Source organism: Oreochromis aureus, linkage group 18 (genome assembly GCF_013358895.1).
Source record: "Oreochromis aureus strain Israel breed Guangdong linkage group 18, ZZ_aureus, whole genome shotgun sequence".
Classification (NCBI taxonomy): domain Eukaryota; kingdom Metazoa; phylum Chordata; class Actinopteri; order Cichliformes; family Cichlidae; genus Oreochromis; species Oreochromis aureus.
The window spans coordinates 30748723-30776700 of NC_052959.1; the positions used below are offsets into that span (position 1 = coordinate 30748723).

Genomic DNA, 27978 nt, shown 5'->3' on the forward strand with positions numbered 1-27978 from the left:
CTGCTTTTATATTGCAGGGATTACACAATAGACAAAATTAGTCACAAAAAATTTTAATCAAATCTCGTAACACGTTACCCAGGCTATAAAGAAGCAGGACAACCAGGACAAAGCCATACTGAAGTATAACCTTCATTAAAAATAAATCACAAAGAAAACATATTTAAATAAAAAAATGCTATACTTGTCTTGAACTTTTTTTAAAAATCTTTATTCCCGTGTATTAAAACTTATTTATTGGCTGATAAAGAGGAATCACATCATGGTTGTTACAAGGAACAAGTGAGGAAAAATTCATTTTCATGTTTGTTTTCTTCTATACTGAAGAAGTTTCTGTAGTAAATATTAAAAGAGCATCCATGTTCAATAAATATTTGTGTCACCTTTAAAGACCAATAAAAAAAAAAAAAAATCAAACTTAGAGAAATATAAAGTCGGGGCTGGAATAAACAATATAGAGAGTTCTTCACTACTGTGGACAGAAAATGTACTATGACTTTAACATGGGGTCATTTTCTACCTCAGGTGCTGCAGTGATTTGGTTTCTCACTGGGGTGGATTCTTAGATGAAAATTCAGTCCTGATTTCCAACTGAATCTTTCCCCACAGGAGCTACAAATATATGGTTTCTCACCTGTGTGGATCCTCCTGTGACTTTTCATAGTCGACAAGTCTCTAAACTCTTTCCTACAGACGTTGCAAGAATACGGTTTCTCACCAGTGTGGATTCTCAAATGAGTTTCTAGTCCTGATTTCTTACCAAATCTTTTCCCACAGGTGCTACAGAAATACGGCTTCTCACCTGTGTGGATTCTCACGTGACTTTCAAATCCGGATTTCTTATTAAATCTTTTCCCACAGGTGTTGCAAAAATACGGCTTCTCGCCTGTGTGGATCCTTACATGAGTTTCCAATCCTGATTTCCAAATGAATCTTTTCCCACAGGTGCTACAAGAATGTGGCTTCTCACTTGTGTGAACTCTCACGTGTCTCGTCAGGTTGGATTTGCACTGAAAAGTTTTTCCACAAGTGTCACAGCTTACAGAGTTTTTACTTGTATCAGTTTCACTCCAAGAGTTATCTGTTCTGTTTCTGTGAGGTCTCCTTTTCTTCAGCTCCGCATTTCTAGTTGATCCTGAGTTCACAGGCTCGATTCCTACCTGTTCCACACGCTCTGTTTCAGGAAAGTTAAGAGCAAGGAGCTGGTCTGGTTCTGATTCACTGAGGTCACTTTCCTCAAAACTAGAAGTCACCATAAAACTATTGATCTCCTGCTTCAGTACAATCTCCTCCAGCTCCTGACTGGTGCAGAGTTCCTCTTTAATCTGTGGAGGATCTGGGTCCTCCTGGTCCAGACTTGAGTTCCTCTCCTTCTGATTGGTGACAAACTCCTCCTCCTTACAGGTAGTTTGCTGGTGGAGGTCTAAAATAGCACAAAAAAAATGTAATTATAGAAAAGCACATCTGAAAAGATAACATTAAAAGTATGTAAATGTGAAGTTATTTGTGCACTCTGATGCAAATGAAAAGTTCTGACACTTTTCAGCAACATTAAGAGCAAAAAAAAAAAGTTTTTTTAAAAAAAGAACTCTCTTCTTACCGTTGACTGATGATCTATTTTTGGAGTTGATCCAGAAATTGATCTACATCTCTTGATATCTTTCAAAAGCATGGTAACATTTCCTGTCATGTTTTCATGTATACGTATCAGATAAATCTGACTGATATAAACTGTAGGTTTAATATTAATGTTAACAGTTTAGAAAAGTGATGCATTAATATTACTTATTGCAGTCGGTCCTAAATTTCTTCCCGAGCCTGAAATAAATAACTGAGCGTTGATTAGAAGCCTGCATGAGTCAAGACCATTACAGTTTTACCTGCAGTCTGTAAATCTTCTTCAGGTTTCCAGATGTTATCCAGCTGTCTGAGCCGCTCTTCCCCAGTCCAGACGATGATGCCTTCATCCTCGTGTTTTACTACAAGCTGTTCTCCCTCCTGACTGATGCAGAGTTCCTCCTCTTCCTCTTTGATCTGTGGAGGATCTGTGTCCTCTTGGTCCAGACTGAAGTTCCTCTCCTGGTTACAGACCTGCTGATCATCCAGATCCTCCTCCTCCTTACACTTCATGTTGATTTGGGACTTGAGGAACAAAGTAAAACAAGAAAAAGATTACTCATATGATGACAGCAAAACATGTGTAGTCTCAATCAGCAGGGCTGTACACTGTAAGCATGTTGCTGCATGTGAGTGAAGTTTGTACCAATGTTTCAAAAGCACTGTGTGACTCACTCTCTTTTTTTGGACATTCTTATTAGCAAAGTTCAGTGTACAAAACATTCAGTTAGGTGCTGCCAGCTTCACACTTTAAACCTTACATAGGGTTCAAATTTCATGCCTTTACTGGATGGTCCAGGTTAGTTTTTAGTCAGTCCAAGAATTCTTTCATAATAAGTTTCTATACGACGTTTTTCACTACAGATCTATTTAGGATATATAAGCAGTACATCAGACACAAATACATTGATGATTAATTCTTAAATGCTGTTTCAGAGAGCAGGGAGAGTGTTTTTTTTACCGTTTACAACTATTATTTTTTGGAGGAATTGTGATAGTAGATGTTGTAAAGACTCACCTTTCAGCACACTCACTTCACCAGAGGCACCTTGTTTCTTTTCCTCACCTTTGATTGGGTGTGGTGCTTGCCCTTAATTGCACTCACCTATCACCAATCCCACATGGGGCGGCAGCTGAGGTGAGTTTCTCTTTGAGTCTCCTGAGTTCATGCATTATTTTGAGTTATTGAGTGACTTAAATCACACTTTATTTCCTTTCAGAGTTAGCAGTCCATGTGTCTTTCTTTTAATACTGATTATTCAATAAAATAAGAAACATGTTATTGATGACTGTTCATTCTCATCCTGACCGGATGGGCCCATGATGGTAACAAGCTCCAACCTCCTCTGAACCTTCCTTCAAAACAGCAGATATGATATTATGACCTATTTAATGAAAAACAACAGCAATTGCATGAATTAAATTCCACCTTTAGATGAAGGTAAAAGGCAATGCCTTTTGACAGGGGAAATACCTCCACACAGAAGAATCTTACTTGGCTGAATCACAAATTCTTCTCCACAAGTAAAACTGCAGATGAGCAATAATCTGGATTTTAATTTTCCCAAAGAGAAATGTTTGTCTATGATCAGACTTTTTCTACTAGGTCCAAATTTCACTTTATCCTCTTTAAGTCTTTCTCTTCCTGTTAACCAGCAGAAGCCAAAGTAACTTTAATTTAAATTTAATTAAATTATGTGGCATCATTATTTATAAATGTAATCGTTTTATTTTAGATGTCATTATGGAGGCAGATGAAACCATGGTCTCGTACGACGTTACATCTCTCTTCACTTGCATCCCAGTCACGGAAGCGTTGGAGGTAGTCCGTAAGAGATTACAGGATGACACCAACCTCAGCAACAGGACCACTCTCAGCATCGACCAAGTGTGTTTGCTTTTGGAACTGTGTCTTCATTCCACCTACTTCACATACAAGGGTCAGTTCTACAGCCAGAAACATGGGTGTGCCATGGGCTCCCCAGTTTCACCCATCGTGGCCAATTTGTACATGGAAGAAGTGGAAAAGAGGGCTTTGCTATCCTACCCTGGAACACCACCAAGCCATTGGTTCAGATATGTGGATGACACCTGGGTGAAAATCAAATCTCAGGACGTACTACATTTCACGGATCACATTAACTCGGTGGACCGGCACATCAAATTCACCAGGGAGGATATGAAAAGTGGCAGGTTAGCTTTCTTAGACTGTGAGATTTCCATCAGTAATGGGGGACATCTAAAAGCTGACGTGTACCGTAAACCTACACATACGGATCAGTATCTAAGGTTTGACTCTCATCATCCACTGGAGCACAAACTGGGTGTCATCAGGACGCTACAACACAGAGCGAACACCATCCCCACTGACACAGCGGCCAGGGAGGCAGAAGGACAGCACATCAAGAAGGACCTGAGTAAATGTGGTTATCCCAGCTGGACTTTTGTCAAAGCTGGGAAGGCACCTAAAGAAAGCTCCAGCCGATCCAGGAGAGAAGGACAACCGCTGCCCAGGCGAAAACCTGTAGTGATCCCATATGTGTCAGGAGTATCGGAACAGTTGAGACGCATTTTTTCTAAACACCAGGTTTCTGTGGCTTTTAAACCCCAAAATACGCTGCGCCAAAAACTGGTCCACCCCAAGGATCGGGTCCCCCGACACAAACAGAGTAACATAGTGTACACTGTTAAGTGCCAGGAGGATTGCCAGGATTTATACATCGGGGAAACCAAACAACCTCTAGCGAAGCGGATGGCACAACACAGAAGAGCTACCTCATCAGGCCTGGGGCCCGTTCTTCGTACCTCGCTAAGTAAGTTAGCCGGATTTGAATGTTGACGATTTCGCGTGATCTTGGATCGTTCGGTTCTCTGAAGCTCATCTGGGACTTGCTGTCATAGCAACAGATCCGTAAGCGTAAACCTGCTCCCGAGCAGGTTTACTTTATGTAAACAGGATTAGATCGCGGCAACTCAGGTATGTCCGCTGCAGTTATATGAAAGCAACAGCGATATTTCGCCACTGTTTGACCATAAATAAATATTATCAATGTAACTAAAGATAATGCAGCATTTGATTCTTTTATTGATTCCATACAGATACATACAGATCATTTCCGAAAAAAAGGGAAATGTACTATTAATCATTCTATTACATGTAGTAGATCATGTCAGATGTAATTCATATTTTAGGGTAGTAATAGTAAATTACTACGTGCAATCAAGATGAGAGACCACGACTATAAAAGCGAAGGTGGATTTGGGAAGTCTGTCGCAGCCATGTCCTGTCCGTTTGTACGCGAGCAAGGAAGGTGCAAGATTGATAAGGAGAGTTTACAGAATTTAGCGTATATTGCGGGATAGACAGGATCCTTTAGCTCAGCGCCGACGGTGTGCTCATAGAGAGATATCGATTCTCCCGTGAGGGTATTATTTACTTTCTTCCTCTCTCTCTCTCTCTCTCTCTCTCTCTCTCTCTATATATATATACTTACTGTACTGTATATACTTACTCCCGACTTACTGTGCATGCTTCAGTCACCCCTTGCATGGGAACAGGTAAAAGTGATGGAGTGTTATGTCAAACTACACACAAAAAACCCACAATGTCAATAAATGTCACAGTACAAAAAGGGGTGTGACGAGGGGTGCAGGACCACCACCTGTCTTTATTTGCTCTGCCCTTTTCTTGGTTGCTGTTATAAACAAACAAACAGATTATTTCAGGGTCTCTTGTCATAGACTAAAAGCAATATAAGTGATAAATATTACCATTCTGTGGAATATTCTTATATTTCACTTTTACTTTTTCCCATGTTCTAGTGGGTCCTGTTGTGGCTCTAATGTGAAAGAGGATATGATGTAATATAATATAATGTGGTATAATATAATATCACATGATATAATGTAATATCATGGATCACTTACGAGTTTGATTTGTCAGCAACTTTCTGCCAGCCCTCTCTCCTTGCTTTTGCAGCCTTTGCAGTGTTCCCCTGCGTTTTAATTAAACTCTGAAACTCCTGCTATCCCTCAATCAAGAGTTCTTGGTCTGCTGCCGTGAGATACTGAGCGCGCTCCTTCGACATCTTCGCCGACCAATCACAGGGTTGCCGATCAATGTTTCTACTATCGATGCGTAGCCCCTTTTAAGCCACCCAGTGATCTCAGATTACTTCATCCAGCTATACTAATCATCAACAACAGGTGTGTTCGGAGAACCGGATTAGCGAGCTCAAAGTTAGCACGATGATTTGATCTTGGATGTGTCATTTGATCTTGGATGTAGTAAGCGAGGTACGAAGAACGGGCCCCAGGCCAGGACTCTGCAGTTTATTTACACCTACAGGCCAGTGGACACTCTTTCAACGATGAGGATGTACACATCCTGGGGCCTGTTCTTCGTACCTCGCTAAGCAAGTTAGCCGGATTTGAATGTTGACGATTTGGCGTGATCTTGGATCGTTCGGTTCTCCGAAGCTCATCTGGGACTTGCTGTCATAGCAACAGAGCCGTAAAAGTAAGCCTGCTCGGGAGCAGGTTTACTTTATGTAAACAGGATTAGATCGCGGCCACTCAGGTATGTCCGCTGCAGTTATATGAAAGCAAGAGCGATATTTCGCCACTGTTTTACCATAAATAAATATTATCAATGTAACTAAAGATAATGTATTTGATTCTTTTATTGATTTCATACAGATACATACAGGTCATTTCCGAAAAAAAGGGAAATGTACTATTAATCATTCTATTACATGTAGTAGATCATGTCAGATGTAATTCATAATTTAGAGTAGTAATAGTAAATTACTACGTGCAATCAAGATGAGAGACCACGGCTAAAAAGCGAAGGTGGATTTGGGAAGTCTGTCGCAGCCATGTCCTGTCCGTTTGTACGCGAGCAAGGAAGGTGCAAGATTGATAAGGAGAGTTTACAGAATTTAGCGTATATTGCGGGATAGACGGGATCCTTTAGCTCGGCGCGACGGTGTGCTCATAGAGAGATATCGATTCTCCCGTGAGGTTATTATTTACTTTCTCTCTCTCTCTCTCTCTCTCCAAATATATATATATATATATATATATATATATATATACTACTGTACTGTATATACTTACTCCCGACTTACTGTGCATGCTTCAGTCACCCTTGCATGGGAACAGGTAAAAGTGATGGAGTGTTATTCAAACTACACACATAAAACCCACAATGTCAATAAATGTCACAGTACAAAAGGGGTGTGACGAGGGGTGCAGGACCACCACCTGTCTTTATTTGCTCTGCCCTTTTCTTGGTTGCTGTTATAAACAAACAGATTATTCCAGGGTCTCTTGTCATAGACTAAAAGCAATATAAGTGATAAATATTACCATTCTGTAGAATATTCTTATATTTCACTTTTACTTTTCCCATGTTCTAGTGGGTCCTGTTGTGGCTCTAATGTGAAAGAGGATATGATGTAATATAATATAATGTGGAATGAAATAATATCACATGATATAATGTAATATCATGGATCACTTACGAGTTTAATTTGTCAGCAACTTTCTGCCAGCCCTCTCTCCTTGCTTTTGCAGCCTTTGCAGTGTTCCCCTGCGTTTTAATTAAACTCTGAAACTCCTGATATCCCTCAATCAAGAGTTCTTGGTCTGCTGCCGTGAGATACTGCGCGCGCTCCTTCGACATCTTCGCCGACCAATCACAGGGTTGCCGATCAATGTTTCTACTATCGATGCGTAGCCCCTTTTAAGCCACCCAGTGATCTCAGATTACTTCAGCCAGCTATACTAATCGTCAACAACAGGTGCGTTCGGACAACCGGATTAGCGAGCTCACGGTTAGCGCGATGATTTGATCTTGGATGTGTCATTTGATCTTGGATGTAGTAAGCGAGGTACGAAGAACATCCCCCTGGACAGGGAAGAACGCTGGTTTGAGCGCGGAGTCAAGGAGGCCATTTACGTGAAAAGGGAAAGACCATCTCTGAATCGAGGAGGGGGCCTAAGGGTACATCTTTCGCCATCTTACAATGCTGTGATTGCAGCCATTCCCCAACTCTCTGTGAATAGTACTCATGGCCATTGATCAGTGTTCTTTGATCAGTGGGTTTTGGTCAGTGATTGTTGATCAATGGTCATGGGAATTTGCATAATTATGATTAAGGAACTGACCTCACAGCCCATTGTTCCTTCAGTGGGCTGGTTTCAGTCATTATGCAAATGTACTGTTTATAAGGTTTGGGGAAACCTGCAGTCAGCTGAGACTGAAGAAGTCACTTGGATGAGTGACGAAACGTTTCTCCCACAAAACGCTACGTCCAGATGAACAGATTCAACTTTTGGAGGTAATCGTTTTATTGAATACTAAATATAATTTCAATTAAAAACAAATGCCTAAAAGTTTGGAGAGAGACACAGCGTAGCCTTTTAGGGAGTTAGACCCCTAAAGGGGGTATTTTTGAAAGTAAAGGGAACCGGCGGTCCCTGCCGGCCTGCCTCCACCTCGGGAAGTCTACGGGTGCAGACGGAGGTGAGGAGCACCACAGGCGGCAGAGGACTGTCTGTAGCCCCGGAGTGAGGGACGGAGAGCCGAAGCAGAAGCTTTCCCTCCCTGTTTGATTTTGATGTGTCTTATGAATGTCTATTGTTAAAATTTTACCTTTAAAAAAAAGAGACGCACTTGTTTGATTAGCTGCTCCCTGATTTTAGCCTGTTAGCCCACAGACTGAGCTCAGATCATTCCTGTGTTCGGTCATTGAGACCATCGCAGTTTTACATACCTGCTATGTGTGACTTAATCTCGGGTTTCCGGCTGATATCCAGCAGTCTGAGCCGATGGCTGATCTCCTCATACTGGACAACTGGTTTTTAACCAAGGACATTTCTTCTGCAGCAGTCAGTCTCCTTAATAAATTCTTTCAGAAAAAGAAGACAATTGTGCGCTAAGAGTTGTCATTTCCGCGCTTCTTGTTCTTTTATTGAATAGATGGCAGACTACACATGTCCGAGGTGTAATACTGCCCTCCTCAGGCCATTGGCATCAAATCCTTAAAGTGTGGTACTTTGCACATTAGCAAATTTTTACCAACAGCACAATAACAATACAAAACGTGCCAGTGTTTGTACTTTTAACTGGGACTGCGAAATAAATGAAAAGATAGACGTTAAAAACACAACTTATAGTTTTGTTATCGGCCTGGTCTAATGCTATGAGTTTCTGTCCCTTTGTCTGACCTTAGACACTTATTTTAAAAGGAAACATGACAATCCTTTAAAACAAGTATGTTCACCTTTTTTTTGTTGTTGTTGTTGTTGTTGTTGTTGTTGTCGTGTCAGCAATCGCAATCGTCCACTAGATGTCTCCCTTGGATCACATGCCTCTCTGATAAGGCCAGTTAATCTATTTTTAATAAACTGCTTTGAAGAATTTGACCTTTTTTTTTCTTTTCTTTTTTTTTTAATTCAGAACATCATCATCCTGAGTAAAACTCACTCTTGGAGCTACAAAATATTTAACAAAAACAAACATCACTGACTCAAACTTGGTATTTGCTCCAACTCTTAGTCCAGAAAGATATGAGTGAATTAGATCAGCTGCTCCTCCAGTTCAGCTGTGGATTTATATTAATTGATATCTGTGGGTATGGAGGGGTTTTTCAGTACTTTTTTTTTGACAGATTTTTAAAAAAAGACGTTCACAGTCAGGTATCAGTTTGAAGAAAATCAAACACACTGAGCTGAACTTGAAATTCCTATTGACAGAAACTAATGACCAAAGAAATGTCTACAGGAAATCCTTTTTACTATTTTATTAGATTTTTACTGTGTTCATGTTAAACCATGGTGTTTGCTGATACTATGTCTCTGCTGTTTGTTCTCATCAATAGTTTGTTCTGTTTTTAACACTGTGTGCTGAAGCTGAAGGAAACATTTCTACAGTGCTAGATGACAGCTCCAAACGAAATAACTAACTAGTGATGCTTTGACACACTTTAATATGAATTATGACACAGTAAACTTTATTATAAAGAGTTTAATCCGTCTAAAAAGATGGACATCAGTAAAGAGAGATTTTAATATCTGCAATATCACACTGTGTCAGTTTGTTCACAGGAGTCACAACCTTTAACACTGATGCCGCATGTGCAAATATCCTAAAACAGTTCACTGCTGGAAAATGTCACATTTTAACTGAGATGAATCAAGAAATCTTAAAACCTTTCATAATTTAAAGGTCAGATATGACTGTTTTTTTTTTAAGTACAAAAATTAACAAGTAAGCAAAAACTTCACTCATATCTCTGAAATTAAGTTTTCTTTCGTTACAAATGTACAAAGTAATGAGAATATTGAGAAAATCTGTGTGATAAAGGAAGGACTGTTTATCATTTTGTTAAGACCCGTGAAGAGAAACAGCAACATATAAGTACATTAAAAAATATTCTGCAAACATTTAGAGGATGGAGAAGTTTACATTTTAATGTGGGCAAATATTTTTGTAAATACAAATCTTCACGAGCAGTGATAGCCTCCATGGTGTCATGGTCCTGGGTCGGTGACCCAGCGATTTCAGTTTCTTGTGTTTTTGTCATTTTTGTATTATTATTTAAGCCCTCTGTGTTAGTCTAGACTAGAGGGATTCTTTAGTACCTAGGTTATTCTGTTTAGCTTTTTGATTATTAGTTTCTCCCTTGTGTCTTAGCCCTCTTTGTCTCCCTGTGTGTGGCTATGATCATCTTTGTTGTGAGTTCTGGTGTCTTGTTTCCCTCATAGCTGTGTGCATCTCCCTGTGTTCCTCTAGGTTTCAGCATCCCAGTTTAGATTAATTCTATTTTGTATCTTCTCTATGTCTGCAATAACACAGTGGGATTTTGGGTTTTTTTTGTTTACTTCTCGTCTCAGTGAGTTTGCATTTGGGTCCTTTTCCTGGCTGCACAGAGCTCCATCGTTACACGTGGCTAAAAAGACTCCATCTAAAGCTCCACCTAAAAAACTCAGAAACATCAAGAGAACAAGTAGAAGATGTGGAGGCACCACCCATAATGTTTGACTGACAGCTGATCTCTGTGCAGAAATGATGGAGAGAAAATAAAATGAAAGTAAAATACAGATTTAAACACGCAATATGAAAGACTTCAGTCTATTTCAGTTTAATGAATTCAGCAATATCTCCATAATTGTTGTAAAGCCTAAGTCCAGCATAGAGCGGCTGAGTGAATGTGGTCTGGACTCTGTGGAGGAGAGTCATGGTTTCAGAGACGCTGTAGAAGGACAAAATACCTGCTCTGTGATCCAGGTACACTCCTACTCTGGAGGAACGAGGACCTGAGATGGGAATTTGGATGTTGTTGTGCCAAAACATATAACTGTTGTTGTTACAATCTAATGACCAAGATTTGTCATTACGTCCAAATACACATTCATTCCCTGCTCTGCTGATATTCTTGTATGCGACCGCTACATAAAGACCTCCCCCTCTCCTCTCCACCTCCCAGTAACAACGTCCACTCAGACTCTCTCTACTCAGGACCTGACCACTTCCAGTGAATCTGTCTGAATGATCATAATAAAACTGTAGTTGTTTCACTACTGTTGCTTTTCTTTTCCCCTCTGATAATAACAGCTGTGGGTGTGCTGTGTTTGGATCCAGTGTGATTTTACATGAATATTTTAAGAATCCAGCTCTGGTCTTTGGCTCTTGTGGATCTGACAGTAAAACATCCACTTCAGTGACTGTCAGTGAGATGTTTGTCCATTCCTCTCTCAGAATGTCCTGTAGTTTATCTCTGACCTCTGACACAGCTGCTGTCACATCCTCAAAGTAGCTCAGAGGACGGATATTGATGCTGGATGAGTCTGTAGACTCACTGAGTGCTGACAGTGAGGGGTAGTTGTGTAGAAACTGGATGTGATCCTGTGTGTGTGAGAGCTGCTTCAGCTCAGCATCTTTCCTCTTCAGCTCAGTGATCTCCTGCTCCAGCTTCTCCTCAAGCTCTTTGACTCGACTCACTTCAGTTTCCTGCTGGGATCTGATCTGCTGCTTCACATCAGAGCTTCTTTTCTGGATGAGATGGATCAGCTCAGTGAAGATCTTCTCACTGTGCTCCACTGTTTGATCAGCAGACTGATTGATGGCCTCCACCTCCTGTTGAAGCAGCTTCACATCTTTCTCTCTGTCCTGGATTCTCTGCTGGATGTTTTGTCGACTCACCTCCAGCTCTCTCTGCCTCTCAGTCCTTTCTGCTGCAGCTGAGACTGTGTCGTGGCCTTTATGTTCATCCACAGGGCAGAGATAACAGATAATCTGCTGATCAGTACGGCAGAACATCTTCATCACCTCATCATGACGAGAGCAGATGTTCTCCTGGAGCTTCTTGGAGGGCTCCACCAGCTTGTGTTTCTTGAATGTAGGTGAATCATAATGAGGCTGAAGGTGTTTCTCACAGTAAGATGCCAGACACACTAAACAGGACTTGAAGGCTTTCATTTTTCTTCCAGTGCAGACATCACAGGCCACATCTTCAGGTCCAGCATAGCAGTGATCAGCAGGAGCAGCTTGGAGTCCAGTCTTCTTCAGCTGCTCCACTAAAACTGCTAACATGGTGCTTTTCACCAGGACAGGCCTCGCTGTGAAAGTCTGTCTGCACTGAGGGCAGCTGTGGATTTTTTTCTCGTCTTCTTCATCCCAGAAACTTTTAATACAGTTCATGCAGTAGCTGTGTCCACAGGGAATAGTCACCGGATCCTTCAGTAGATCCAAACAGATCGAACAAGAGAAAGTTTCTCGGTCCAGCTGAACTCCTTTCTGCGCCATTTCTACTCTCAGTATCAGTGACTGAGTTTCACTTCCTTATAAATGAAACTGGTCTGACCTCTGATCTAAACAACATACGTTTCTGTAGTTAATGGGACCTGTCAGCTCTTACACGTCACCACATTTGCTACACCCTATTCAAACTGCAGATCTGAAGGGGAGGGAACAAGGAAACAGGTAGACAGAGAGGAGGTGCTGAGTTAGACCCCTAAAGGGTTAGCAGGAAGAAGAGGGAGGGCTCACGGTCAGTGATTCAGTCCTGGAGCAGGAGACAGTGTATGTTTAACCCTTTTGAAACAGAGCTTGTTTTCATTTAAAAATAGCACTCCTCACCTAAGTTGTTAAATAAACTTAACATTTAAAAGGCAATCTTTTCATGCAAGTTTTTTAAATTTTCATTTTAGTTATTACTGGATATCAAATGCTGCAGTTGAACTGAGAAATTGTTGTGGGGAAAAAGTAATAAAAAATATATCTAAACATCTTTTAAGATCAAATCTTTTTAGGATTTTTGAGTAAAAAGTTTGTTAAAATTCAATTGACCCTTTGAAATTATTTGTTGGAAGTCTTAAATCCCTCTGGATATGGGATGAGAAAGAGACAGAGACACAGAGAGAGCGACACAGTGAGACAAATAAACATGGAGGAGGAGGAAACATAGCACACTACCCATGATCAAAATAGTTAATAAACAAGATTCATAAGTCCAAAACACAAAACACTGGGAGAAAGTCTCAGATCCATGATGAGTCAAGTCACTTTTATTTATTTATAAAAAGAACAAAACAAGTTAAGGTAATATTTAAAATAAACTATATAATATAATAATATAATTATAAAACCCACATAAACATAATCATAGAACAATTAAAAGTAAAACATCTAAAAAATAGTGAAGCAAATATAATAAAAAATAAATGCACATATTATTAATACAAACTTAAAGCCTCAGGTTAAAATAATAATGAAAAGAAATCATTCAATAAAAAGTCTACAAACAAACAACAATTTGAAACAGCAATAAGAAAACAGTGAAAGTGACTACAGATATGGATCTTCCCAGGGAGGCCTGAAGTGCAAACATACCCTCTACACTCCCTTCATAAAACAGGGGACCATCACTACCACCATAGTTGGCCGGTCTGAAGGCACTGACCTCAACTTCCATACAATGTTTGAGCAGGACAACCAGGACAGACTCACAACATACAGAGCCTTAAGTGACCCCGGGCAAATCTCATCCACCCCACCACCACAGTGATGGGCAAGTTTCCCTGCTCCTGTACAAAATGTGCTTCACAGACGTTGTTTCATGTTGTAGAGATTGTGCCTTAAAAAAATTGCCACAAGTAGTTTTAAAGAAATCTTTATTTCACTTTTAAGACACATAACCAACACCAACATACAAAGCAACAGGATGAGCACATGCTGAAATTCAGTCTTCATGAAAATCAAGATTAAATCACAAAATGTTTGGTCTCATGTGTGTTTCTTTCCAGCTTTGACCCCATGTAGTAAAACCTCTCCATTAAACAAAAAAATAAAACATCTCAGCAACTTTTTCAACAGCTCAACACGATACAAATATTACGTCAAATGAATGTAAATACGTGTTTCATCTTCACTACAGTTTTTAATGGAATATGCAACAAACAGAATTAGGGCTGTGACATATCATATGATCTGTAATAATACTGGTATAAATGTTTACAAAAACGTGTGCTTACGGAAACATCATGTTTGCATTCACCACAATGAGTCAACCCCAGTCATGTCTCACAGCCAGAGCCATATGTCGGGCTCCAGTCACAGTTTGGTAGCTGAATGCTTCGCAACATAGGCAAGAAAACTTTTCCTACTGAAAGTGAAAAAAGCAAACCTGTTTCAACACTTTAAGCAAAAACACACTTGAGTACAACAGGGCTATGAAGGCACGTGAGCAGGAGATACTAGCAGCAGTGATGTGCGACCCAAAAGTAAACAAATGATTCAACCATGCATCACTGGAGCACTCGTGAGTTACATTTAATATAACAACAAGAGCAGTCGGTGGATGGAAATTACTGATGTGTTACATGGTGGAAAAGCAGAGCTGGTTAAAAAGCTTGACCCAAGATAAAACAAACCAGGTTGAATTTTATGACAGTATTGTGCAGGCTCCTTAAACATTACAAGGTTGTTGTAGATATTGTTAAAGTAGAGTGTAAGCACTTATAATACACTTTTCTTAAAATTTCCAGGAAAAACACCACTGAGGATACTTCTGTGCTCATATTTCATGTATGCCGTGTCACTAACATTGCACTATAATGTTGTTCATAGAGTATTTAAAGGTAGAATGGGAGGCAGAGCCTTCAGCTTCCAGGCCCTCTTCTGTAGAACCAGCTTCCAGTTGGGATTCAGGAGACAGACACTATCTCTACTTTTAAGGCTTAAAACTTTCCTTGTTGCACATGGTGGTCCCTCCCTGAGCCTGGTTCTGCTGGAGGTTTCTTCCTATTAAAAAGAAGTTTTTCCTTCCCTGAAAAACTGAAATGTTTGCTCATAAGCGATCATATGATTGTTTGGATTTTCTCTGTTTTCGTTGTATTATTATTGGGTCTTTACCTTACAATATAAAGCACCTTGAGGTGGCCATATTTTCACACTTTGAATTAGGTAAGCTGTCATCAGTGACAGTAGCTCACTGGAAAAGAAAGATGGAAAATCCTTCATTTACTTACACATATAAATGCTGCTGCCTGCCGAGCTGATAAAATGTACATTATTTTTTAAAATTTTAGTTTCTTGAAATATTATTTTGAGGCTATATCTCCCACCCCTACATACAATAAACAATACAGAGAGTTTTTTTAATTAAGGAGGTCATCTCCTCACCCAGGTGTTGCTCTGATCTGGCTTCTCAGTGGACTGCTTCATCTGACAGTTCTCCCACTTTTAACCAGTATGAATCCTCATGTGTCTTTGTAACTGTATCCTCTGAATGAAGCTTTTCCCACAGGTGCTACATGAATGAGGCTTCTCACCTGTGTGAATTCTCATGTGAGTTTTCAAGTTTATCATCTGACTGAATTCCCTCCCACAGGTGCCGCAGGAGTGCAGCTTCTCGCCTGTGTGGCTTCTCTGGTGTCTCTCCAGTGTTGGTTTCTGACTGAAGCTTTTCCCGCAGGTGCTACAAGAATAAGGCTTCTCACCTGTGTGAACGGTCATGTGCTTTTTGAACGTTGATTGGTCTCTAAATTCTTTTCCGCAGATGCCACAAGAATACGGCTTCTCACCTGTGTGGATTCTCATGTGAGTTTTCAAGTTTATCATCAGGCTGAATCTTTTTCCGCAGGTGCTGCAAGAATGTGGCTTCTCACCTGTGTGAACTCTCATATGTCTTGTTAGTTTGGATCGATACTCAAAGGTTTTTCCACAAATCTCACATTTCACAAACTTTTTACTTGAGTCAGTTTTACGCTGACTCTCTGACACGGGAAAGTTGTCTTGCTGATCTCTGCTCTCTGGTTCAGGAGAGCTGTAAGAAAGGAGATGTTCACTATCCAGCTCTGGTTCACTTTCCTCATAAGTAGGAGCCACCATGAAGATAATAATGCCTTCGGTCTCCTGCTTCACTACAAGCTGATCTACTTCCTGACTGGTGCAAGGTTCCTCCTGTTCCTCTTTAATATGTGGAAGCTCTGGATCCTCCTGGTCAAGGTTGAAGTTTCTCTCCTGGTCCCCAAAAACCAGCTCCTCCTCACATTCACGCTGTTGTGGGAAAGCTGAGGTGACAAATGGACAAAAGTACTTCTGTTATACTTCTATATTTATCTAACAAGAATGACTACTCAGCAGTGGTGTCTACAGCTTTCCATTTCCATCTCTACAACAGAGTTTAATCAAAATGTCATCAGAAATATCATCATATCATTTACCCAGACCTGGAAACTGTTAAAATAAGATTTCATGCACTCACTTCTAACACGCTAGTAAATTTCTATGCACCAATTTTCACAGTTTGTCTACCAATTACTGTTGGAAACCTATTTATGTAAATGATAAGACAAACATCAGACAGAAGGGGAAATTTAAAAGTAGGATTCAAATATGGGGATAAAAAGCAGCGAAGCTCTCAGAAAACCTCTACTAACAATCAGCTGAGTTTATTTAAACACTGGCCTTGAAAAACTCTGATGTGTTTCCAAAATATCTTTATTGAATTAATTAATTAAAGTCATATTAATTTTTAGGTAAGACCATTATGGTTTTACATACCCCTGCTGTGTAAGTTCATTTCAGGTTTCCAGATGTTATCCAGCTGTCTGAGCTGCTCTTCTTCAGTCCAGACGAGACCTTCGTCCTCCTGTTTGAGTACGATCTTTTCTACGTCGTCACTGATGCAGAGTTCCTCCTCTTCCTCTTTGATCTGTGGAGGATCTGGGCCCTCCTGGTCCAGACTGGAGTTCCTCCCCTGGTTGGAGACCTGCTGGTCATACAGGCCCTCCTCTTCCTCACACTTCATGTTGCTGTGGGAGATCTTGAGGAACAAAGGGTCACTGCGGAAAAAGGTTACTAATGTGATTACAGGAAAACACATCTGAGCAAATATAGTCCACTCTGAGCTTGTCCTTATATGTGAGTGAAATTTAAACTGTACAAATGTGAAAAATGAAAGTGTAAGTTACTCTCGAGCTCTGATACTCTTATTAGGAAAGTTCAGAGTACAACTCATTCAGGTAGCTGCTGCCAGCTTCACGCTGCAATGTTTTTCATTGTTGTAGATTAAAATGAAAATCATTGGTCACTGTTCAACTGTAATTTATTGTTTTATAAATCATTTAGTAAATCTTATCAACAGTTCTTTACAGGCTGGCGTTTTCCCTGTTTCTCTGAGATGTACTGTAATTGCAAGAAAAATAACTGTCATATATATATATATATATACACACAGGGTTCATACGCCTTTTTCAGGGTCAAATTCAAGCACTTTTTAAGCACTTTCAAGGTCCCTTTTCAAGCTTTTCCAGCACATCCCCCCCCGCCAAACAAAACCAAAAGAATGCATGTTTCAGTTCGCATCACCTCAGTAAGACCATGTGAAAATTAAAACAAGTCATCCTAGGTGAACTTAAACACCTTTGTTCCCCTTTTGTTAAGACAGAAAAACACACCACACAAAAATACTGCAAAAGGAAACGGTCGCCTTATATACATAGTGTATAAACTCAAAATGCACATTTCACTTAAAAATTAAGATGTGAAAATGTGAACAAATCAACTTGTTAGAGATATTCTTCTCCTGTTGAAAAACCCCCCAAATAAATAAGTCTTCTCATCAGATATTGATGCTTCTTTCCTGTTTGACAAAAAATAGGAGACAGATGTTTGTTTGTTTGTTTTTTAAGTTAATTCCCAATAAAACTGTTTTATTGCTAACTACATTGCTGTCTGTATTATTGTTGAAGTCCTAAATGATCACCTTTAAATTGTTTGTCCTAATAACATCATGTACAGTCAGACAGGCATGGAGAACAGCACTGACTGGGAGAGGCTTTGAACAGATCACATAGTTCAATTCAACATATAAGACTTTAAGAATGCACAAGCATCTACTTAAAATTAGAGATGGACCGATCCGATATTACGTATCGGTATCGGTCCGATACTGACGTAAATTACTGGATCGGATATCGGAGAGAAATAAAAAATGTAATCCGATCCATTAAATATCAAAAAAGCACCTCACAAAACTTAACTCGGCTCATAAACGTAGCACGTCAGAGCAGTGTGCCAGGTGATAGAGCGGCTGTGTGTATTTGTAGCCTCGCTACCAAACCAGCATTTCATCTCCAAGTTATCCCAGAGAGAAGTAAAGCAAGTGTGTAAGTTCATCTCTGAATGTTTGTAAAGCATTCCCACGTTAAGCTTAACAACCGATATATGGAGCGACTGCCTCTCTCTCCCTCCCTCTCCTGCTGCTACTTCAATCATGAAACTGCTTAATGATCAGCTGATCGGCTTTTCTGTGGCGAGTCCGTCTCTCTTCTTTGTTTTTGGCCCACTTTGCACCAGAAAGAGGAAACCAGCGGCTGAACAACAGCAGCACGTTTAACCTTGATAAGCTGTTGTTAGAATTTATTTAATATTACTTTCTAGACCAGGATCCTTTTCTACGTAGCTGATGGCTGGTAACTGTGCAGGGGCGGATCTAGCAAAGTGTAGCCAGGGGGGCCGATAGGGCATGAACAGGGAAAAGGGGGCACAAAGACATACTTTTCTTTCTTATTCTCATTTAAAATGTCTAGCTTTCAATAAAAAAATTATCTGAATCTTACAACCAAAGTTTTAATCTGATGTAAAATGTATAGAAGTCCATTACTGTATATGGTAACTGTTAAGTCTAATATACCCTAGTAAGCTATACTACTTTTTCCTTTGGGAAGATACCACCTGTGCAGTCTGCAATTCTGTTGAAGAAAGATGTTGAATCTATTTAAATATTGTAGAAAAATAATTGATTTCTGTCCATTTGTTTTACACTTGCATTAAATTAAAGTTGATTACGTCGATTAAGCATCATGACGTGGAGGGTGGGGGGTGGTTCCCTATTTTTTTTTGCTGGGAGTTTGCAACCCTATTAGTTAGGTTGCTTAATATTTCTGCTAAGTACTCTTTAAAATACCAGAATAGGGAGGATGGAGTAGGTTTAAGTTTATTAGATTGATCAGTGTTGCTGAACTATGAAATATTTTGGGTGCAGTATATTTTTTACATACAGGTATAACAGAATAGCTTTAGTGTTGTTGTTTATTTAAACGTGAGTATGAACTTATACAAAATGCAGCAAGACATTTAAAAAACAGTTTTATTGATTAAAAAACACTATATCGGATTCATATCGGTATCGGCAGATATCCAAATTTATGATATCGGTATCGGACATAAAAAAGTGGTATCGCGCCATCTCTACTTAAAATCTATTGAATTTATCATCTATGATATTATTATGTACAATTCCAATGTATTTTGTTCATCTCCCTTAAATAAACAGGCAGCCTTAAAGTATGAAATATTCATATACAAATACACATATATATGTGTCTATGGTCTCAGTGGCTGATAGTGCCCCACAGGCCTCAGTGTGAGCTTGAAGACATTTATAATGTTTAAGTAGTTTAATGTGTAGGTGCTGACAATAAACACATTTTGAATGAAAGCCGGGGAACTTTGGTAGCACAGAAACAAGAGGCTATTCTTTGTGACCATATGGATCGGTCCCTCATATTACCATTATTTCACCCAAAGGCACCAAGTTAATACTCAAAAAAGCTGCAGCCATTCACACAAATATAAACTGTACTTGGTGACAACTTTGCTTTTAGCCTTTAACCCTCTGGCGTCCAGGGTATAATTGGCCGTTTTTGACTACTTTTGATTTGGCCTCTATATTTCACCTTTAAAAACTGTTTATCTTGCCAATCTATTATTTTCTCATTTTGACATAATGTGTCAGCACAATTTATCTAAATTCAGACAAAATTTAAAATACGAGTAGAAAAAAGTTATATTTTTGACAGTAAAAACCACAAACATGCCTAACAAATCATTTTCATAACTTGAAATGCAAATAGAAATTGTACATTTTAAAAAACATATGCACAGGTTTTGCAAACAACAAAGTTATATGGTACTATTTACCTAAAAATGCAGCCAAGGCCTCAGGCGTATTTTATATAACCATTTCAAACTATTTACAGAACAATCAGGTGTTCTGCATCAAATAAGAAGGCACACAAATTATTTATGCAACTCCAAAAAATAGTTTGTGTTCACTATAACACAGATGAGAAAAGCACAGGGTCTGACAGCAGGTGTGTCATGTTTTGGTAGATCTCCGGTTTATAATAGCAGCAACATTAACGAGACTGGGACAGCTCTGTCTTAAAGTGGCAACTTCCTTTATTGCCAAGCTGCAACAACAAACATACACGGCACAACCACCAGAGGGTGCTGCATGAACCATTGAATTAGTCCTTACCATAACATCCCCCCTACTGAGTACATTATAAACTATAATGTTTTCTGTATTAATCCACTTTTATGTCAATACTGAAATCACTGTAACTTAACTTGTAGCTGGATACTCCAAGGCTGTTACATTAACTCAAATCTGTAACAAACATTTATTGCCTTTATTTATAACTATTATTTTATTTAACTGTGTGAACTTATTCTAACTATGAAGGTGGGGTAGACAACCCAGTCCTTCAACTGAGTGAGGGGATTATTCTGCCCCGGGCTGGTCACTCAGGTGCTCGAGAGTACCTTCTACCTAAATCAAAGTCCTTAAGGTACCTCGGTGGGTTTCTGTCTCTTATAGGATATCTTCTTTCAGTAGTCTGGTTACTTGGTGGTATAAGAGACTGCTGAACCTGGTTTGAAACAGGTCTGCTGCTGTTCTCTGGCAGGACAGGGATTTGTTGTTCAGTTGGTCCTTTAAGTGTGATGAGATGGCTCCTGTTTTGACGTAGAAGCCCCCTCGGGGTCTCAACAAGGTAAGACCGTGGTGTATCTGCTCTGCCTGATATAGTCCCATTTGTTTTCATGTCCGTGATCCAAACTTGATCTCCTGGGTGTAGTCCAGTGAGGTCTTGTGCTCTGTGTCTGTTGTTGAACCATTTCCACTGTTTTTCTCTCTCCTTCCCTTCTCTCTCTCTCAGTTTAGTGATGTTTGTCCAGCCTGGGTTGAGGCAGGATGGAAGTATGGGAACTGTGGTACGAAGTTTCCTCCCCATCAGAAGCTCCGCAGGGCTATGTCCATTGGCAAGTGGTGTGGCGTGATATGCCATGAGAGCGAGATATGGGTCTCCTGCTTTCTGTAGAAGGCTCTTTACTGTTCTCACTGCTCTTTCAGCCTCTGAGGGAATCTCGGGCTGGAAGTGGTGTGGGTAAAGCCCCACTCTGAAGCAAACTTTTGGAAGTGTTCTGAGGAGAATTGTGGGCCATTATCTGACCTTAACTCTGTTGGTATGCCGTGGCGTGCGAATATGGACTTTAAGTGGTCAACCACTGCTGCTGATGTGGTAGAGGACAGCTTAGCTATTTCTATGTATCGTGAGAAATAGTCCACTACAACCAAATACTGGCTGTTACTCCACTCAAAAAGGTCAGCACCAGCTAACTCCCACGGCCGTGTAGGAAACTCAGTTGGCATGAGTGTTTCTCTGGGTTGCTGTCTCACCTTTGCACATGTCTCACATTCTGCTACCAGCTGCTGTAGTTGAGAGCTCAGTCCTGGCCACCATACCGACTGCTTGGCTCGCTCCCTGGACTTTACAATGCCCTGGTGACCTGTGTGCAGTCGTGTCAAAACGTCTTTTTGTAATATCTTTGGAATAACTATACACATACCTTTTAGGAGAAGTTCATTTTCAACAGTCAGATCCCCTGCATGCTGGTGGTATGGGAAACATGGACCTGGTATTTTGAGTCTGCCCGGCCAGCCATTCTTACAGTAGAGTTTGATTTGTTTTAGTGTTTCATCTTTGTCTTGCTGCTCTCTTATTTGTTGTAGTCTCTCCTCTGTTGCAGGAAGGCCTGAAATCACCTGATGTGCATACAGGTCTATTTCGTCTCTTAATGTCTCATCACAAACCATCCTTTCTGGTGCTCTGGACAGCACTTCTGCAGTTGCTATGTGTTTGCCCGGAACATGTGAGGTGGTGAAAGAGTATCTCATTAATCTCATTCTCAGTCTTTGTACTCGTGGTGGCAGTTCGTCTAAGTTCTTGGAGCCCAAAAGTGGTACTAAAGGCTTGTGATCTGTCTCAACATGGAACTCAATGCCTATAAGAAAATCAGAGAATCACTCACATGCCCAGGTTATGGCTAACGCTTCCTTCTCTATTTGAGCATACCTTTGTTCTGTGGGGGTTAATGCTCTTGAAGTGAAGGCCACTGGCTTGGTTGTGTCATCCTCTTGTTTCTGAAGTAGCACCGCTCCTAGTCCATAGGAGGATGCATCAGCTGATACTGTTGTTTGTGCTTTGGGGTTGTAGAGTGCCAAGTTTGGTGGTTTACTCAGTTCTGACTTAATGTTGTCAAACGCTGTTTGTTTAGCCTCACTCCAACACCACATGTTTTTGGTACTGAGTAGTTCTCTCAACGGCTCTGTTTTCTCTGCTAAGTGGGGAAGGTACTTGCCTAAATGATTAACCATTCCTAGGAATCGTCTCATTCCACCCACATCGGTGGGTGCCTCCATGTTGCTGACCGTTTTCACTTTTTCTGGGTCTGCTTTGACTCCTGTAGTGTCAATGATCTGTCCGAGGAACTTGATTGAGGTCTTTGCAAACTCACATTTCTCACTTTTCAATGTCACCCCTGCTTTTGTGAGCCGTTCAAGGACTGCGACCAGTCTCTTGTCGTGCTGGGCCTGTGTGTCAGCATAAACCAGAATGTCATCCATTTGGCAGACAACCCCGTCCAGCCCCTCCAAAAGCTGAGACATTCGTTTTTGAAAATGCTCAGGGGCTGAGGATATGCCGAAACAGAGTCTATTGAAACAGTACCTTCCGAATGGTATGATGAAGGTTGTGAGAAGAGCTGACTGCTTGGACAAAGGTATTTGCCAAAACCCTGAGTTAGCATCGAGTTTTGAGAACAACTTTGCGCCCTCTAGCTGTCCTAGTGTGTGCTCAACTGATGGCAACATGTGTCTTTCTCTTTTCACAGAATTGTTCAGTTTGGTCAAGTCCACGCACACACGCACTTCATCTCTGTTTGGTTTGGGTACTGGAACCATTCCTGCACACCAGTCAGTAGGCTGCTCTACTCTGGAGATTACCCCTAACTCTTCCATACGAGCAAGCTCTCTTTTGACTTTGGGAAACGGGGGAAGCGGGAACCTTCTTGGGGTTGACAGGGCAAATGGCTTAGCATCTGCTTTAAGCTCAATTTTGTATTCCCCCTCCATTCGGCCTAACCCGCTGAATAGTTTTGGAAACTGCTGCTTTACTGCCTCTACCGAAGTGAGTGACACTGCTTCTACTCTGGCCACTAACCCAAGTGCAACACTTGCTGGGCGGCTAAGTAACCCTTGCGTCAGATCTGCTACTACATACACAGGCTGTACTGTAGTTTTGCTTGGAGTGCTCAGGTTAGCAGTAAATTTCCCTCTAACTGCTGGTAGAGACATTCCTGCCCCATACAGTTTCAGATCTGTGGGTTGCAGCTGTGGTTTTTGTGCTAGAGTGTTGTACTCTTTTTCAGGCAAGACGGTTACGTCCGCTCCTGTGTCAATTTTGAGCCAGCAGTTTACATTGTTAACTTTTATTTTAGTCAACCACGCATCCTCAGTTCTCTCTGAGGCTACTGTTCCCAAAAATGCTACCTCCCTTTCTTCACTGTCACCACCTGTTGCACGTAATTCTCCCACTGTCCCAGACCTGCACACTCTTGCATAGTGACCTTTTTTACACTGATTGCAGAGTACCTCCTTGGCTGGGCACAGGTTCTTGCTGTGAAAGGGTGTCTTTCCACATCGGTTGCATTGGCTTTTCGCATTCCTCTCTGTATTTTGTGGCACAGTCTTTCTTGGTTTGAAGTGTTTTACTTTTGCTTTAATGACGTCCACATTACAAAAATTTTCCTGCTTGAAGTTGTTTTTAAGAAGATCCTGCTGCTTCTTAACAAGCTCACTTTGGCGAATCCGTATCACTGCTTTTTCTAACGTGAGCTCTGCGTCCATTTGCAGTTGCTCCGAGAGCCTCTTGTCTCTTATTCCGACAACGAGTCTGTCTCTTATCATTTCACTGTGCAACGCCCCGTAGCCACAATGCTCAGCCAAGGCATATAGGGATGTAATAAACCCATCTGCAGTCTCTCCTGCTTCTTGCTGCCTTTGGTTGAACTTTGCACGTTCAAAGATAACATTTCTTCTGACTACAAAGTGTGCCTCAAGTTTGTCTTTGAGAGTGTGGTACTCACTCGCCTCCTCTTCGGTCAGGTTCAACGAAGTGATCACATCTTCAGCTTCATCACCCATTGTATATATCAGAGTGTTAACCTGGTTTTCGTCCGATTGTAGCTCGAGTCCGGATGCTATCCTGAACCTCTCAAAGCGTCGGATCCATTTCGGCCACTCTTCTGGCTTTGAAAAGTCGAACTTCGGCGGCGGTGATACTTGGAAGGCTGCCGGCGCGGCTGCCATGCTGCTAGTTGCGAGATGCTAGTTAGCGTTTGCTAATTTGTTAGCTTAGCTCTTACTGTGGCTGTTAATGCAAACTTGCTGGGCGAGTTCTCTCCGGTGAGAAAGCTTTCGTTTTCGTGACGTTCTTCTTCCCTCCAGAGTACTTTTGACACCATGTTTTGGTAGATCTCCGGTTTATAATAGCAGCAACATTAACGAGACTGGGACAGCTCTGTCTTAACATGGCGACTTCCTTTATTGCCAAGCTGCAACAACAAACATACACGGCACAACCACCAGAGGGTGCTGCATGAACCATTGAATTAGTCCTTACCATAACATGTCACTCCTGTTTTCCATGTGGAGACAGCGTTTACACTGCAACCTGCCTTTGGTGGCTTTTTTGCAGCAACTGTGACATTCACTAGTAGAACTGACACAAAACAAAACAACGACTACACTACACACTAACTACACAAGACAACACACTAACTTGAGACTCCAAACACGGTAAACGTCACAAATCTCTCATGTATCAAAACTCGCTCTCTCTTTCTTTCGCTCACTCCTAAAACTTCCCCCTCTTCCCAACAACCAAATACCACATGTTGTCATATCATTTTTTGATTGGTCGACATGGTACATTTTTCCACCAATAGGGAAGGAGTGTTTTTTTCTTTTTTCACTCACAAGCAAGGCGTGTTTGCTAGCGCTCTCCTTAGAAAACGCCGTTTTTACCGTTTCTTCCCGGAGTAAACCCACTGTTTACTCATTCAAAAAAAACAAAAAACATCCATTTTACGTGGCCTATCAACACAATTTAAAAACTGGTATATAGTTTGAAGTCCGCACGTTTGACCCAAGTTGAAATGGAGACTCTGGGCCCGTGGACCCCAGAGGGTTAATCAGAAAGCCGTAAGTTGGCTAGTTATGTATCGGGCTAATGTTTAAAGCTTTCACTTGAGTAAATTAACTCATATTACTGCTAAGTAATGTTAGCTAAGTTCACAGCATATTCTATAATAGCGCTGCCATACCGCATCACACTCAGTGCATTTCAATCATTTCTCCAGCGAGTTTGATAGCTAGCAAAATAATAACCATAATTTTAAAAAACAGCATGTGTAACGTACACGTACTGGGAAATTATTTACTAGGACTCACCTATCATGCGACTGTCGTTTTCCATCAAACACTCATTAAAACAGCAACTTACAGGTATGTTAGCCCACTCATCCCTGACTGTCCGAGGGAGGGGCGGGGTCACATGTTGAAACAGGCGCAAGGCAGCCCAGGTGGGGAAATTTTGCTTTTACATTTTGCGACTCATTTTATTTCTCTATCTCAGAGGTTCCCAAAGTGTGGGAACCTCAGGTTTTACACGCTTACATATACACACGCAGTTACTGTCCCTCCATTTAGAAAGGCAGAGGCGTCACGGTGTAATTATTTTACGTGTAGTTGTTTTTTTTCCTGTGTAATAATATTCAACATTGCTGTCAATACATTTTTCAAAAAATGCCTCTCTGTGCAAAATGGGTTTAAACACATAAACAGCTGTGAGATACTGTTTGTCCATGATTTGAACAGGGGGAACAAATTACGCCATGATCAGCCTGATATTATTTGTATCCCACTGTAACTTTACTGCATAAAGAGCTAACATCATGTTAGCTCTTGATTTTTAGTTCACAAACACTTCTTGTAATAACTAACTACTCCTGACATTTATGTCAGGAGTAGTTAGTTATTACATTAAAAATCAAGAATGTGGGATACTGTTTGTCCGTGATTTGAAGAGCACAGCGCGTGCTCCCGACGCAGGGAAACTAATTTTGCAGGGGAGACCTACCTTGGCACTTGTGCAGGTGAAGCCAAAGGGAAGATATGCTTCACCATATTTTCCTGTCTTTGGCTTGGAAGGAAGTTGGTTTGGAAACATATTTGGCGATGCTTCATCTCCTGCTTAGCGTTTGTGTGGGAGCCCCGTCAAAAACCTGTCCACAGTGTCCAAGCGCTCTTTTTTTTTTTTTTTTTCATACCGCCCCCCCCCCCGCAATGGCTCTGCGCCCCCCCTAGGGGGCGGGCCCCACACTTTGGGAACCTGTGTTACTGCATTCAAAACTACGTTTCCATGCTTTGTGAATACCACTGACATCTGTGAGATTTGAGCTGGATTCAGTTCGAGTTAAGACTGTTTATTAGAAAAGTAGAAGTCCTTATAATCTAATTTCTGTTATTTTACAAAGTTATTTTAAAAACTTCATAATTTTCTTGAACCCAAATATAATTCAGTTGAAAAATATATATTTTAAAAAGAGGTGAGGATGGTAGGGGAGTCACGATGGTCTTGTAGGGAGTTAGACCCTGATTAAGGGGTATTTTTGAAAGTAAAGCCCATCTCTCAAAGGGAACCGGCAGTCCCTGCCGGCCTGCCTCCACCTCGGGAAGTCTGTGGGTGCAGACGGAGGTGAGGAGCACCACAGGCGGCAGAGGACTGTCTGTAGCCCCGGAGTGAGGGACGGAGAGCCGAAGCAGACAGCGAACTGTGGCACAGTGCAGAAAACAGAAGCTTTCCCTCCCTGCCTCCTTTATCTTAATCTTCTAAATAAATCTTCTGTAAAGGCACTTTCTCTCGGTCTCAAGGTTTGTTTAATGCTAAAAGTTTACCGTAAAAAAAAGAGACGCACTTGTGTGATTAGCTGCTCCTTGATTTGAGTCTGTTAGCCTACAAGCTGAGCTCTGATCAGGTCCTACATGAGTTGTATTCTTGTGTTAGTCCACTGAGACCATCGCAGTTTTACCTCATGCGTAACTTTATCTCGGGTTTCCGGCTGATATCCAGCAGTCTGCGCTGAAGGTTGATCTCATACTGGACGATCAGACGTTCTGTTAACCTCAGAGCAGATTTCTTCTGCAGCAGTCAGTCCTCATCGATAAACTCTCCACTATTGCTTCACACCCTGAAATGTTTCTCCGTCTTAGCACCAAACTAAACTCTCCCAGCTAACAGTCCATCACACACGAAGCTAGCATCCATCAGAGCCTGTGAGCAGCACGAAGCAGTGCCCCACTTCAGCAGCTGTATCCTTCGTAGGCCGTGAAGGCCGAACCGAGCGGCTTTAAATGGGACGGTCTCGCTTACGTCGCGCTGATTCTGTTGCCTAGCAACCGCCACAGAAACGATTCATTGGTATCCGAGGCCGAGAGACGTTCACGGACAGGTACAAGGTCGTTAAGCTGGGTCCTGCAGCCAACAGCAATGTTAATACGAACGACAGCGAATGTAAATTGTATGTTTCACTTGGGGAAAAAAATGTATCAAAAGTGGAATTAAAATATTTTTTTAATTCATTTGCATTTCATTTATCCA

At 41.0% G+C, this 27978-nt stretch overlaps 3 protein-coding genes across 3 annotated transcripts; all 3 read right to left on the bottom strand.

The window, feature by feature from the left end:
• Positions 1–37: 37 nt before the first annotated feature.
• LOC116311780 (histone-lysine N-methyltransferase PRDM9-like) lies at positions 38–8981 on the bottom strand. The gene is made up of 3 exons (XM_031728992.2): positions 8397–8981; positions 1881–2142; positions 38–1423 (listed from the first exon to the last, which is right to left on the bottom strand). The coding sequence occupies exons 2-3, from the start codon at positions 2128–2130 to the stop codon at positions 522–524; spliced, it is 1152 nt and encodes a 383-aa protein (XP_031584852.2). The 5' UTR covers positions 2131–2142; positions 8397–8981; the 3' UTR covers positions 38–521.
• Positions 8982–9037: 56 nt separating this feature from the next.
• On the bottom strand, positions 9038–13058 carry LOC120434265 (tripartite motif-containing protein 16-like). Its single transcript, XM_039602047.1, has one exon. The coding sequence runs from the start codon at positions 12428–12430 to the stop codon at positions 10757–10759; it is 1674 nt and encodes a 557-aa protein (XP_039457981.1). The 5' UTR covers positions 12431–13058; the 3' UTR covers positions 9038–10756.
• A 214-nt stretch (positions 13059–13272) lies between these two features.
• LOC116311781 (zinc finger protein 23-like) lies at positions 13273–27730 on the bottom strand. The gene is made up of 3 exons (XM_031728993.2): positions 27410–27730; positions 16691–16971; positions 13273–16197 (listed from the first exon to the last, which is right to left on the bottom strand). The coding sequence occupies exons 1-3, from the start codon at positions 27412–27414 to the stop codon at positions 15368–15370; spliced, it is 1116 nt and encodes a 371-aa protein (XP_031584853.1). The 5' UTR covers positions 27415–27730; the 3' UTR covers positions 13273–15367.
• Positions 27731–27978: the final 248 nt, after the last annotated feature.